This window comes from Botryllus schlosseri, chromosome 7 (genome assembly GCF_051294905.1).
Source record: "Botryllus schlosseri isolate E-star chromosome 7, Bs_hap1, whole genome shotgun sequence".
NCBI classification, from domain to species: Eukaryota; Metazoa; Chordata; class Ascidiacea; order Stolidobranchia; family Styelidae; genus Botryllus; species Botryllus schlosseri.
Genome location: NC_137242.1, coordinates 10750383 through 10764855, shown reverse-complemented (window position 1 = coordinate 10764855; position 14473 = coordinate 10750383). Strand labels below are relative to the sequence as shown.

Here is a 14473-nt window from a genome sequence, read left to right as displayed (position 1 = left end):
TGACATTATGATGACTGACCTTGTTTTGCATGTCACGACTAACCTTATTTTACATGTGCTGACCTTATTTTGCATGCAATCACACCAACCCTGTAGCGAAATTACGCCCCTTGCAATTAATAGACACTTACGTGACCTTTGACACGAACCAATCAGGTTGCAGCAGGATGTAAACAAAGAACAAGGCCGGGCAAGCTTACTATGAGCTCTTATGGAAAAAGGTTGAAAAATGAAGGTTCTAAGCAAAATTACGTTGAATTGGGGATGACTGGCCTTAATGAATACTAATAGCGTAGAGCTAGTATGTAGTTGCAGCTTTCAGTCTAGGATGAACATGAATGGTGGCAAGTACGCATCAGCGTGCTGTGTCCAAATGCATGGATTTTTGACAACTTTTCGGATTAAGCGACGATTGTTGTATACTATACTATAGGATTGTGGTAATGCATATGTTGACGATTTCATAGGCTCCAGGTCTGGAGCGACATTTTCAAGCATATCTCATGTTCAGAAATATATGCTATAAAATACAGCTTCTGCCACACATCACAATTTTAGTGTATTGATTATGAAACTTGAAAGCTATGGAGATTCTATCGAATTTCTGGATTTGAGTGGAACAGCATCTTCTTCTAACACCGCGGAGAAAGCTACGAAGTATTTCATGAAGCGCTATGCACACGACTTAGGGACAAAGATTGAGGAGACAATTCACTCTTTGTTGAAGGGTTATTCTAGTGAACAGCCAATGTTATCGCAACTTGCGGAAAAGAGAGATATCACACTCAATGGAAATACACATTCTCATAAAATCCGTTATTGATTCGTCTTGCACTTGTAAGACAGGGTAAGTAAGGAAAAAGACATTTTGTCAGAGACTCCTGCAATAGATATTGTAACCATGATTTATTTTCACATTAGGTTCTGATATATGCTCTCATGCATATGCATTGATTAAGACAATCCAGCACCTAAAGCTACAAAGACTGCATTGTGATTTGCATCGGCATCAGTGAGCTCGATCGTGATTGACAAACCATCTCTCGACCGTACTCGCAACCGATCAACTCCTGCCTCAAGGTAGATTTTGGTGCGTATCTGGTGTCTTCAGTTTTATAACATTCCACCAAACACAAATAATCCTGGAACATTTTCAGCTGGAGAATTGTTCATTCAACAAATTGGGCATCTAAATGAGCTTCAATGCGCACCACTGGATTATAGTATGAATAGACATGCACTGTTGGTACACATAGACCATGGCACCGCACAATTACGATCCATAGCATGCTATTGGGCATTACGATATTCACAATGGAACTGAATTTTCACAATTGCTGAATATGTTGTATCATTCATTTTTAATTTTCAATCTTGAATTAGGGTAAGCAATTAGTCCATATTTGGTTAGTTGATACACAATGCTGCATAGTATGACACCAGACAAAATTTTATACTTGTTGATTCTTCCGATCAGCTGTTCAATATGAATACGCTGTCTCACCATCTTTCTTGTTGTGGAACAGTCTGGCTCAGGCATACAAATCATGTGCAGGAATATTTAAATCTAGATTCAATTTCTTGATTTCAGACTCAATGGTGAATCCTTTTTCTGCCATGATAGCATTTCCTGGTTCACCATAGCTGAACTCCATCATTTTCTCACATTTCTTGTCGAACCCACATATTTCACTAATATTTCGATCTGAAATGGTGCCTGTGAACAGTTCCTACACAAAAGTAAGTGCACAACAATCCATCAATCCTTTCAAAGTTGTATGTAATCTATTGACAGTCAGTAATCATTCTAGTTTGGAGAAATCATGAATGAATGCAAATGGAGCATTTTTAAGAACCACATATCTACATGGCCAAATCGAAATTTAATGAAGCAATTACATACGGTTTAATACTATGCTTACAGCAATACTATAAATTTGATGTCAGTAGGATAAGTCGGATAATTCAGAAATAATTTATTGTAGTCTAGCATGAAATTTCAGCTTCTCCGCATCTTTTGACATTATGATGCTCCTCTGAGAACTGAACTTCACTAGCAATAATTGTCCGTCAATTTGTAATTTTCCTGGACGAGTTTCCTGTTTTGTGCTTCTACTTCTTCCAGAAATTTGATTTTCTTGCGTTTTATCCATCGACTTCCTCTTTCTGCAGCTTCATTAAAGATATCCATCAAGCCTGCACAAAATATATAATATGTTTATTTTACAGAGCAACACTGCTGTGCAGGCACCTATCAAGGCGTACTCGTCAGACTCATGCAACGTATCACCGCTACCAATTTCAACTATTCATCTCATTATTGAATATATTGCTCTCAACAATTTCAACCCACACCATCATGCAGCAAAACTGTGAATAAAACAAGACACACACCAAGTCGATTGTGGCGTCAAGTGTGACTGCATTTCAGATTAGACTCATTCTGAAATACAGAATTATTTCATCTTAATTATGTCACGATTCAATATTTTTGGTACAATAATAGATATGTCATTTTATTAATAAAATGAGAATTCAGATGACTACAAGGAAGTCCACATGCCTTTATCCAGATTTTACATTCTTCCATGCATGTTATTGGCTCTGGGAAAGGTACAAGCGCACACCAGGAACGGTCTGAGTAGTCATCTCCAAGTTACACAGGCTATTAGCACAGTGTTTATCCGGCATTTGTCCTGATTGATTCAATACACGAGCTAGAACAAAAAAATGACAATTTCAGCTGGGAACGGATCATATTGCCTATCATATTAATATGATCATTGAATATGCAGACAAGTGTCCAGTGTAACAGTAATTTTCTATATAATGATGCAGACTGTAGACTGTACTATATACGATTCTATAAATAGAACGCAGATAACGCAAAGCCCACATAATGAATACCCCACATATCCTCACTCAAGATTAATCTAATACATGCTATTCGGTACGACAGTCCTATAGTATACGACTAAGGATAATACAGCAATAGTTGCTTCATCCGAAAAGTTGTCAAAAATCCATTTATTTGGACATACCATGCTGACGAGTGCTTGCCACCATTCATGTTTATTGTAGGTTAGACCACTGCAAATAAATACTAGCTCTACGTTATTACCATTCACCAAAGTCAGCTATTCCCAATTCAATGTAATTTTGCTAAAAACCTTCATTATTCAACCCTTTTCCATAAGCGCTCATAGTAAGCATGCCCTGCCTCGTTCTTTGTTTACATCCTGCTGCAACCTGATTGGTTCGTGTCAAAGGTCACGTAAGTGTCTATTCATCAATTCGATTCATCATTCATAAAGCACACAGCACAAGCTGCTACGCGTGTTTGTTGAGACGAAATTTTTTTTTAAATAATTATATTACAATTTTTAAAATAATTATCATATTGTTGCGGACGAATAATTCTCTAAAGCAGAGGTAGGCAAACTACGGCCCGGAAAAAATTTTATGCTCCCCGCGAAAGCCTCAAGAAACGTTTAAAAATAACGATAAAATGCGTAGTATCTCTAACTACTACAGCGACTCGATTAATATTTTTCTTATTATAGTTAAGTTATTGTATAGTCTTACTATAGTAATATTACCCCGACCTTGCACCTATTTTGAAAGGTTTCGGTTGCTAAGCATCCCAGAAAGTCGAAACGGAAATGACTCATATTTGATCGGGATCGCAAGTATGATTTTAGAGTAGCAACTCCAGCAAGATTACTTTCGGTGCCTGTGCCTGAAAAAAAAAATCGTGTGTGTGTGTGTTAGGTAGACTCGTACTCTATATTAGGGTTGCCGTATGTCCGGAATTTTCTGACATGTCCGGAATTTCACCGTAAAAACTGCGTCCGGGAGGAAATTCTAAAATATGCCCAAATATCCGGAAATTTGAAGGCTTGAAGTAGGCTGAAAATTATTTCGTAAATCAACATAAAGAATATTAGATTTAAGCAGATTTATGCTATGCAACGAAAATATGGTAACCCTACCTATATATTGATAACTTAGGTCACAACTCATTTATAATGGTTTGTACAAAGCTATCTAAAATGCGAAAAGTCATAACCTTATCGCTATTCGCGGCCGCATTTCGAATTTTTGATTAGCCTACTTATATGGCGCAGGCCTACTAGTGCGGAGCGGATCGACAAATTCTCTGGTCCGGCTCCGGCAGCATCAGGAAAAGTACTGATCCGGCTCCAATTCGGTTCCGGCCAAAAATGAAAAAGTCCGGCCAGAAATCCGGCCTTACTCGGCACGGAGGTTCCGTGAATTGATAAATATGCCTCGTTTATGTTCACACTGGCTTGGTGGTTATTTACGTGTGGTTGGTTTGGTAGTTATATAGTTTTAAAAGTTATGCTTATCCATAAAGATTCTGGCCGGATCAAAAAAGTAGTGATCCGGCTCCGATCCGGTCCGGTCAAAATTGTAAGAATCCGGCCGGATATCCAATCCGGCCGGATATCCAATCCGGCTCCGGTCCATGCTCCGCACTAGTTGAGAGCAGAGATGGGCGGATTCCCAAATTTCGGGATCCGAATCTATCCGGATCCGGCTGGCAATGTGAGATTCGGAGTCCGGCTGTTGAAGGTCCAGCTTGGAATCCGAAAAAATCCTGCCATAACAATGCTAATTAATCATATTGCAGCAAAAAATCCGGCTAAAATCCGACCGTCCCCGCAAATTCAAAATCCGGATCCAGTCCGGCCAGGTAAAAATTCAATGAAATCCTGCTCCGGCTCCGGCTCCTGAACCGGACTGTGGCCATCTCTGGTTGAGAGCCACTGCCAACACTCTTGTGTAATTTATATCAAACGAATATAGTTTACGCGTTTATATTCGCGCGAATGTGTAAATGGATAGTTTATTGTACCACATCAATTTGTTGAAAAACAGACTGGGTAGCATGTAGCTATACAGTTACTCATGTATTTTATTAGCGGTTCTAAGTTAGTGCGGAGCGGATCAACAAATTCTCTGGTCCAACTCCGATCCAGTTTTTCGGCTCCGGCCCCAAATGACTTGGCTTGGCTCGGGTCGAGATGTGTAATGACGCAAGGTGACTCGTGACTCGAAGGTAGTGCCTTGATATCCACACTGTTCTGAGGTCCAAAGAGCTTATGGTTATTGCTGTTCTGGAACAAAATTAAACTATATAAAAAGTTGCTAGTCGAATTTAATTCCAATAAGTTAACATAACCATTACACTATCTCGCTCGGCTGATATCATCCACCAAGTATTTTTTCTCTTTAGCAATTATTATATAATTCCGACCCTCTCTGCGGGATAGACCGAGCGAGATAGTGTAATGGTTATGCGTCCGGCTTCTTCGGGTCATACCAAAGACTCGAAAATTGGTATCCGCAGCTATCCTGCTAGGCGCTCAGCAATCACGGATAGCATGGAGGAGAAAAAAACGGGGGCGCAGACTAGATGACCTCATGGGGCCGTATCGCAACTCCGTCGCCAAAGCATGTCGATGGTGCAGGCGAGAAAGAATATCATATCTCTCTCTCTCTCTCTCTCTCAGACATAGTTGGAAATTGAGGGTATGAAGGGACAGGACTGGGTGATGATATATGAACTCCTACGTGCCTGTTCGTTTCCATACATCACGCGCGGTAGTCCTAGTTGCCATGGATGAAACAAAGAATGCTACACCATATCAATACGTTTTATCGATAGAATGTTGATTCAAAACGGATCATGCTTAACGGTATTGATCCATATCTGCAGAAACCCGCTCGAATAATCAATACGAAATGTATGTAATTCATTTACGCGAAAATTCAAGTAGGACAGTTAGTATAGTTGAATTGAAGTAGGTAATATTGTTTTGTAAATTTGTGATGGGTATTGAATTTGCAAAAATGAATAACGGTGACAGCATTGGATTGATTAGCCTCAAGTGTCGTATAGTACGTTTTGGGCTAAAGTGGAAAAAACTGAAACCTCGCAATTAATTTTATTTAGAGTCATGTAATGGACGTAGAAGAGAATAGGAATAGAAGAAGGTGCACGTGTAGTAAGGCATAATCAATAAAGTGATCACCTTGTACGGGAAAAGCGGGTGTATTATTCACAAGTTCCATATTTTCCATGATTGTACAATTCGTGCGTCTACATTCTACATTGTACATGTTTGAAATTCCTGCATCATCCATTTTGTTATGATATTATAATGAGTGACACTTTGCTCAGCCCTAGTATTAATGAGACGGACGTTAAACTTATTATATTGTTCAATCCTCACAGTATGTTGATGAAATGTTCTTGAACTTATTCATAGAATAGACGACAATTAAACAATGACAAATTTACATTTTTCACATTAATGGTAATTGGATGCGCATTTGATTGCCAGAGAATTTTCAGATGCTCTGCACATTTCTTGCAAGCTTCAGGAAGTTCACCAATCACCATGCATGCTGTTCATAGCTCAAACATTATAGTGTAGTTATTGATGAATATCCAGAGAACGATACCCTTTTGAAGCATATGGGATTTGATCCACCACACAGTACAGAAGCATTGCTGGTTTTTAAATACTCCCAAGCATTTTCTCTGATACTTCCACATCAACTGTTTTTGTCCGATATCCGTTTTGGCATTCGTAAATGGTGATAGTTAGGTAACATTGTCTTTAAATGGTCCAGCTGCTGTAACTGAGGCTACAGATACAGAAAACAGTTATCAGCAATTGCCAGGTTACGAGCAGCTGCATATAAATAGATTCCATGTTACCTGTTCAGATAGTTGGGGTCTTAAGTAATTTTCTCCACATATCAAACTGTTATCTGGTGGTGTTTCCTGGGAGTCCACGTCACATTTAGCACTAATTATACACCCGTTACCGAGCTTGGCGTGAGGACCTAATCGAGCTGTAAATTTTTGATAAGGATTGTTGGGGGGGGGGTGACAGTGGGAACTAGTTCTGAAGACTCGTATCTACCTTTTGCTTCAGTGATATTTTGATTTCCAACAGACTTTCCTTCGCAAACTGACCAAACTTCAAAGACGTTATTATCTACAATGAACAAAGGTTTACCAGGCTCTTCACCCGGCACGTCTCTGATAGATGAAAAGTCGAATAATGGCACTACTATAGTGAAGTTGACAAATTCTGTCGTGATATACCAATTGCCTTATAAACGCTTAAGCTCATATTGTGACGTCGGACTGCAGTAGTTCAACTTACCTGTTAATTATCAGACTCTTCTCCTCGATTAAGTTTCCTTCGCCTATTATAATTGGTCCGTCTTGCGCTATAATTCGGGCTTTTGGATGAATAACTGTCTTCGAGCCTACAGTTATGTCTCAAGCCAGCTCCGCATTACTGCAGACAATGCTATCGGGCGATATCTTCACTGAGGAACCATGATAAGAAAATCAAATAGATATAATTGCAAATTATTAGGAACTTCTGGTGGAGGTATACTTCACCACCGCATCGAATCGTAATGGATTGAGGATTTAGCGGAGCGCAATCATATTTAGAGTCGGTTTAACATGTCCGCCCAGGAAATCTTTGTCCATAATGAAAGAGTTGCATGAATTGATTGTATCATTGGATTGAATATTCTGATATCGCAACTTCAGTTGGTTTGGTACAAGACATACAATGTGCATTGTACAGCATGAATATTAAATAAATATTTCTCCACTTCTCCGTAGTACCCCATTGACCCACTGACCAATGAATTGTTTGAAGCCGACCGAGAATGATTATATTATTCCCCACAATAGTGGGACACAAATCCCAATCACACAGCGGATGCGCGGATTTGATCATTGTGTTTTGCGACGCGAATGGAGCAGCAGATGATCATAATATACACAGAGCTTTAGCCTATGATCTACCAGGGCCATAACTGCTGCACCCAAACCGCCAATTCCAGGAGCTAGAAGGGCTCAAGATTATTTCGTTAGTCGTTTGTTTGAGGATATTTATTAGACATGAAAATTTTCGTCGCGCTTCCCGAGATTTCAAGGGCCGAGAGGTCTACATTTAAATATCATCAGTAAATTAAGAGAAAAAATGCGCATATTTTAGAGAAATGAGCATACCGGCGCCGTCGACTACTATTCATTTAACAGGATTATTACTCCAAGATAAGAGGTGGGCCACAGCACATTTTCAGACAGGAAAATGGGCCACGGCCAAGAAAGGGCTGAAAACCCCTGTTCTTGGCCGAGGAGGGTGCTTAATTGAAAGACTACTCCAAGTCGTTTCGACTGCTTCCTATATTTTCATTTTATCGTAATCCTGTGGTGTATTGAAATGATAAAATTAGTAATCAGTTGAGCTGAACAGCAGAACAGGCATGGAATATCAGCAAAGAAAACACATAGTTGGATAAGATTATTATCCCAGGCTGATATCGATACTAATTCAATTGTTCTCAGCCCATTTTGCGTTTTTGATATTTTATAAACAATATTTGGGGTATACATTGTATACGCAAAACACCATCGAGAAAATTGCGTTAGTTTCCGAGCAATTTTATAATTTCGACGTTACTCACCGCACAGGCTGCCTGTAACTATAGAGGATGTCCTACATCCTCTATGCTGTAACGACTTCGCCCTGACGTCATCCACAGTCAGCAGATCGTCGACGACGCGTACCCCGCCCAGCTTCGCATTAGGGAAGGCTTGGTTTATTGGATTGAAAGGCATTGAAGTGATATTTCCAGGCATATCGGTCCGTTAAAACAGGTTCTGGTTCATGTACTCGTATCCAGCGTGTGTTCTCAGAGTTTTACTGCGCTATATACCGCTAACGGTATGAATTTCGGTCATTAAACACTCCCGAGTTTACATTCGTGTTTGAAATTTCTGTTACTTTTGGTTGTGCTAGCGTAGATTTATTCAGATATTCAAGACCATAGCGAATTACAATGTACCTTTTGTATGATTTTAGATTTTTCACTTGTAAAACATTATAATTTCATAGCGGTGGACTGAATCAAAAGTAACAATGAGCGGATATATGACCGTTTTTTCTCGTCTCTTCGGCGAGAAAGAAAAGAGAATTCTCATGGTGGGATTGGACGCTGCCGGGAAAACAACGATTCTTTATAAAATGAAACTGGGAGAAGTTGTCACAACCATTCCTACGATCGGATTCAACGTCGAAACTTTGGAATACAAGAATATCAGTTTTTCGGTGTGGGATGTCGGCGGTCAAGACGAAATCAGGCCATTGTGGAGACAATACTTCCCAAATACACAAGTATGTAGTTGTGGGTCTAAGCGGTAGATGTGAATAAGCCACTAAATCATGTTCACTGAAAATGGAACATACGCAGCATATATTATTATCAGCTTCACCTAAAGTTATGTAATAATGCTACGCTACTATCAAATCCGTATGATTTTTCCAAAGGTCACTGTACCAAATGAAGTAAATCTGTATGTAGGCATAACAATTACAATTTCATACGTTTGTTGGAATTATATTTCAATTGTCAAAAGATAAAAGACTAGTTAGTCATGGTAATTTGCCTCGATTTGCAATTGTTCATATTAGTGGTTTTGCTATTTAGATTTACTAATAATATTGTCAATATCAAGCATTTAGAAAGTAGATGTGCTGTGAATTTCTTATGTTTGCCGTCATAGCATATGTCATTCATGAATTTGAGTAAATGGTAGGCTTTGATTGCCGTGGTAAGACATAGTGAAACTACTGAAGCAGGTATATATGCATTCGAAATTGAAACTGTGTCCAATTGACAAGATCCACAGCACAGATCAAGTTGTGTTCGGTCCATATTTAACAACAGATCTAGTCGATGTAACATTAGACATTAGTGATACATGATGCCGATGCTCAAACATAGATTTGGTAATTCAATGCCAACTTGTACACTTTGTAGTATCAGCACGCCTCTCTGGTGTACATCCTGTTCAATACTATTCCGGAGTAGTCCGAGTTTCACAGAATTTAAGTTTGACGCTGGAACATACAAACGGCATCTTCAGTTATCTTGATTTCGTAACATTGCATTTGATTTTGAGCTTGGATCATACATGATTTTCTGGATATGTTGCTTGCTTTAGGCAAAGTTTCTAAAACAAATTTTGTTGCTTTCTGTTTGTTTGAGTTTATCATGAAATTTATTGCTATTTGATCACATTGTATAAAAAGTTCAGTTGAATCTGGTTACATCAATTTACCTTAGATGTTGTTGTTTTTCTGTAAATTTGCATTGCGTCATCGATTTGATGTTAGAATTTGACTCCAAATACACTGATTATTCTAGGGGCTGATCTTTGTCGTGGATAGCAACGACAGAGAGCGGATAAACGAGGCCCGGCTCGAACTGAAAAGAATGCTCGACGAAGATGAAATGCGCGACGTTGACGTGTTGGTCTTTGCCAACAAACAGGATCTGCCCAACGCCATGAACAGCTCCGAAATTACTGATAAACTGGGTTTGATAAACTGCAGAAGCAAGGCGTGGTATGTGCAGTCTACTTGCGCCACCACGGGGGACGGGCTCTATGAGGGCCTGGATTGGCTTTCGACTACTCTTAGGAAGAAAAGAAACTAAGTGATGAGTGAGGACAGTTGCCTCTGTGAACCCAAACATTTTGTATATTTCTATTGTCTCTTACGGCGTGCTAGTATACACCCTCTACACGATCGAAAGCATTTTTACCAGTTTAAGACGGTTAATATTATCTCCGTGGTTTTTTGGCCGGCAATGTTGCTTTACTTTTCCCGAATGTACTATATTCTGATCTGATTTCAAGTTACTTTCTTTGTATCGTGCTTGTAACGACGACCGTTGATTTCGTATTTGCTGTTAATAAAGGTTACCTGCGTTAATTCGTGTCGTGATATGTTGAAAAGTGGGCAACGTTTGGTGTTCGTAAGATCTGTCCCAGCAGGGTGCCAGTAATCTTCCGCGCAACCCCGCACCTAACCTCATTTTCCACGACCTTAATCTTATATCGATAAAGTAGTCTGCGAAGCACGTGCTTTGAGAGATCGCCATTGTAGCGCCGTAGCGGGCGTGCTCGCTCTCAAGTCACAGAGTGGTGACAGACAATTAGATACATTTAACTTTGTTCTTTCTATATTCGTTAATATATTGCAGTATGATTTGATCCTAGTAAATCTACAAGTTTCTGACCACTAATTACTACTATTTGGCTGTCCTGTGTTATTAAAGAAAGCTCCTTGGATCTGCGTGTGAGTGCGTACAACGGGAACTGCAGCTGTAGCGTCGACTCCAATCAAGCACTATACCAGCGTGTCTTGCAACAAGTCGTTGCAGCGACCGCTACAGTCAGAAACTTTATCAGTTACAAAGTTGAAAGTCGGAGAAGTTGAAAGTAATGGAAGCTGCAGCAACGCCAGAGATAGCTGACTGCTCAGCCGTACAAAGTCAAACTGTGGCAAAACCAGAGAGTGCTGACTGCCCAGTTCCACCAAGTTCGGAAAATGTTGAAGGTGAATGTGGAAGTGTCAAGAAAGAAATTGAGGACAAGAGCCCCGCGAAGAGCAAGTCAGTGGGTTCTGATGTTCCAACTAGTAGTGACAGCACTTTCCACGGATTCGATCAGAAATTGGTTGATCTTGGTCGCCAGTTCAATGAAACAAAAAGCGAAGTTGAAAGATGTTTGGAAGCAACTGAGACTGCCATGGCGCTATGCACAAATAAAGAGGAAGTGCGTGAAGAAATGAAAAGAGTTGTGAGCCATCGAAACGGATAAAAGAAAATTACTGGGGAGATTATTTCGAAGTACGCGGAGGATAAGGAAACAAAGGAATTCGCCAATAGCATGAGGTTGGTTGAAATGGATTTTTGAAAAATCCGGCAAGCCGTTGCGGACTTCATGATGCTTCCATCCGAAAATGGATCCGTCTGTATAGTCGAGCGAGATCTGGAGCCGGCTCAAGATCGAGTCGTCATACACCAAACAGTCGCACCAGCCTCGCCAGCAACAAAGAACTACTTCATCAAAGAATAAGGGAAACAGCCGTATTGGAAGCAAAACTGGAATTTTCAGAGCAAGAAGCTGAAATGAAAAAAGGTTAGTTGAATATGAAGCAGAGATGAAAAGACTTGAAGCTGAAATGAAAAGAAAAGTTAGTTGAAGATGAAGCAAAGTTGTCACAATTGGCTCTGAAGAGTCAAATTGCTGAAAAACGAGCCGAGATCAATGCTTGTGAGCAAATTGAAAGGGACGGAAACGAAAACCTCTTTGGATTTGATGACGATGAAGATGTCGTACGTGAAGAGCCAAGTTATACAGATATACGGTGCAAGGTTCCCGTCTTGAATTCGGAAGAAAAGGTACGAAACTTCGTTATTAGTAACCCACATCTGTGTCCTGAAGTTAGGCAATGTAATGTCAAATCTAGTGAGCCCGTATCCTACGGCCCACATTGATAAAACTCCTGTGCAAATGAACAATGTCCGACATGTTGAACCGGAAGAAACCGGCCGAGACACGTTTGTAAAGATGCCCGTTAATCATTCTATTGATATACCAATTGACCGTCAATACAACATGAAACCATTAACGCGAATACCTGATATAAAAGTTTGGGTCTTTGACGGCGATGAAACTAATTATTTGGAATGGGAAAATTCGTTTAAAGCGTTAGTTGAAGATAGAATGTATTGTGTTCATGAAAAGATGAATTTGTTGAAACAACATCTTGGTCCAGGCCCGCTGAAAGTTGTGAAATGTTATTTTCTGCGTGATGGTTCTGAGGAATCCTATCCAAAAGCAATAAGTGACTTGCGACGTACAGGTATGGAAGCCCTGTCGTTGTTGGGCAGGCCTTTCTAAATAAATTGAAAGATTGGCGTCATATAAAGGAACATGATAGAGTTGGGCTGCAAGAATTCTCTGATTTCTTGGAGCAAGTTTTCGTGAACAAGCATTATGTATCAGAGTTGGGCATTCTTGATTACTCGTCAAGTCATATGTATGTGGTGAAGAAGCTACCTCCGTCACTGGTCGAGAAGTGGCGCGTTAAAGTGTTTCAATACAAAGTGGAGACCAATGATGAAAATTGCTACCCACCCTTTGAGTATTTCGTGTCATTTGTAAGACCAGTCAGAGCTTCAAAACATGCCGGAATTCAGAATGTTGAACGAAGACCAAAATAGTAATATCACGCAATCTGCTCAAAAGTTTGCCCGTGATACGCCATGTGTTTCATTTGGAACTAATGTTATGTCAAGCGAGTATAATTGCATGTTTTGTGAAAGAAATGACCACCATATCCCAGATTGCGTGGATTTTGAGAATTTACCGTTTTCCGAACGAATATCGTTTATGCGTGACAAGTTTTTATGTTATGGATGTGGGGAAAGATGTACTAGAATGCACCATGGTAAAGATTGTCCAAAACGCGTGGTTTGTGTGAAATGCGGAAAGTTACACTTGACTAGCTTGCATCCGTGCTCTGCTCCCGCTGTTTCTAATTGTATCGAAGTGTCCGAGCATAAAACTGTGGGTGATTGATGATAGTGTAATTTGCGATTTAGTCTCGGATTATCCCTGTCTGTTTTGTATTATCGCTATATTATGTATATTATTAACATTTGCCTGTCTTTGTTGCCTGTTAGGGTCTATTTCTCCTTTTGTGTTCGATGTAATGTTTGTAAAAGTCCGATACCCCGACGTGGAGCCACATTGTTTACGAAAATAGTTGAAAAGACATTTTGTGTTGCACGAAGATATCCTTAAAGGGGGGAATGTAAGATTTTTCCCAGCAAGGTGCCAGTAATTGAAGGGGATATACCTCGGACCTTGCTATCATCTTACCACTGAAAACGCAAATTACCAGCCTCAGCCGGTACTACCGGATGATCTGTCATGCTATGTTTGGTAGAGTTATGACTTGAAAAAAAAATTTCCTATAGCAGGAATTAATGAACATTTTGGTATAAAATCATAATTATTTTGTCCAAATCGTAGAAAATGCCCCGCCAAACTAACTTCCTTTTTCGACATTTAATTGAATTTTTTTTCTTCATATTTTCAAAATCGGAGCGACAGTAGCTTTCGATCCAGACCAGATTCAGTAAATTCTTCGCTCTGGAAAATAACTTTTGGATTGCCAGAAATCCTACAGTCGTTTACACAAAACAATTCTGAAGACAGCCTCAGTCGTAAAATCGGTCGTTGCCATTCCATGTTACATTCTATAGTTATCGTGCAACCGCAATTTGTAACTTGAGTTTATCATGCTATTCTGATGATTGATTTGTTTTCTTGTGCAACCGCCTTACCCTCATGTTTTTGGTCTACCCTCGTGTTCTTGTGATACCGCCTGTTATGATCTGAGTGCATCCAATTTATTCCGTTTCCGTCATTATTCATGTACAATGTTATTGGCCGTGGCGCAAAAGGCCGTCAGGGGATAAGCGCCATTATTTATGCTTAATAAACAACAACAACAACATTCTATAGTCTGTATCTACAAAAGAAAAT

General features: G+C 39.8%; 2 protein-coding genes and 1 pseudogene across 3 annotated transcripts in view; 2 read left to right on the top strand and 1 right to left on the bottom strand.

The window, feature by feature from the left end:
• The window catches only part of LOC145442513 (GATOR2 complex protein WDR59-like), a 458341-nt gene that overhangs the window by 49551 nt on the left and 394317 nt on the right, over positions 1-14473 (top strand). The gene's annotated exons all lie outside the window — the stretch shown is intronic.
• On the bottom strand, positions 6179-8707 carry LOC145443486 (dynactin subunit 6-like; annotated as a pseudogene). Its single transcript, XR_013916441.1, has 4 exons — positions 8533-8707; positions 7206-7383; positions 6960-7078; positions 6179-6888 (listed from the first exon to the last, which is right to left on the bottom strand). The product of XR_013916441.1 is annotated as a dynactin subunit 6-like (transcript).
• LOC145442628 (ADP-ribosylation factor-like) lies at positions 8903-10844 on the top strand. Its single transcript, XM_080320591.1, has 2 exons — positions 8903-9242; positions 10276-10844. Exons 1-2 carry the CDS (start codon positions 8988-8990, stop codon positions 10564-10566), a joined length of 546 nt encoding a protein of 181 aa, XP_080176717.1. The 5' UTR covers positions 8903-8987; the 3' UTR covers positions 10567-10844.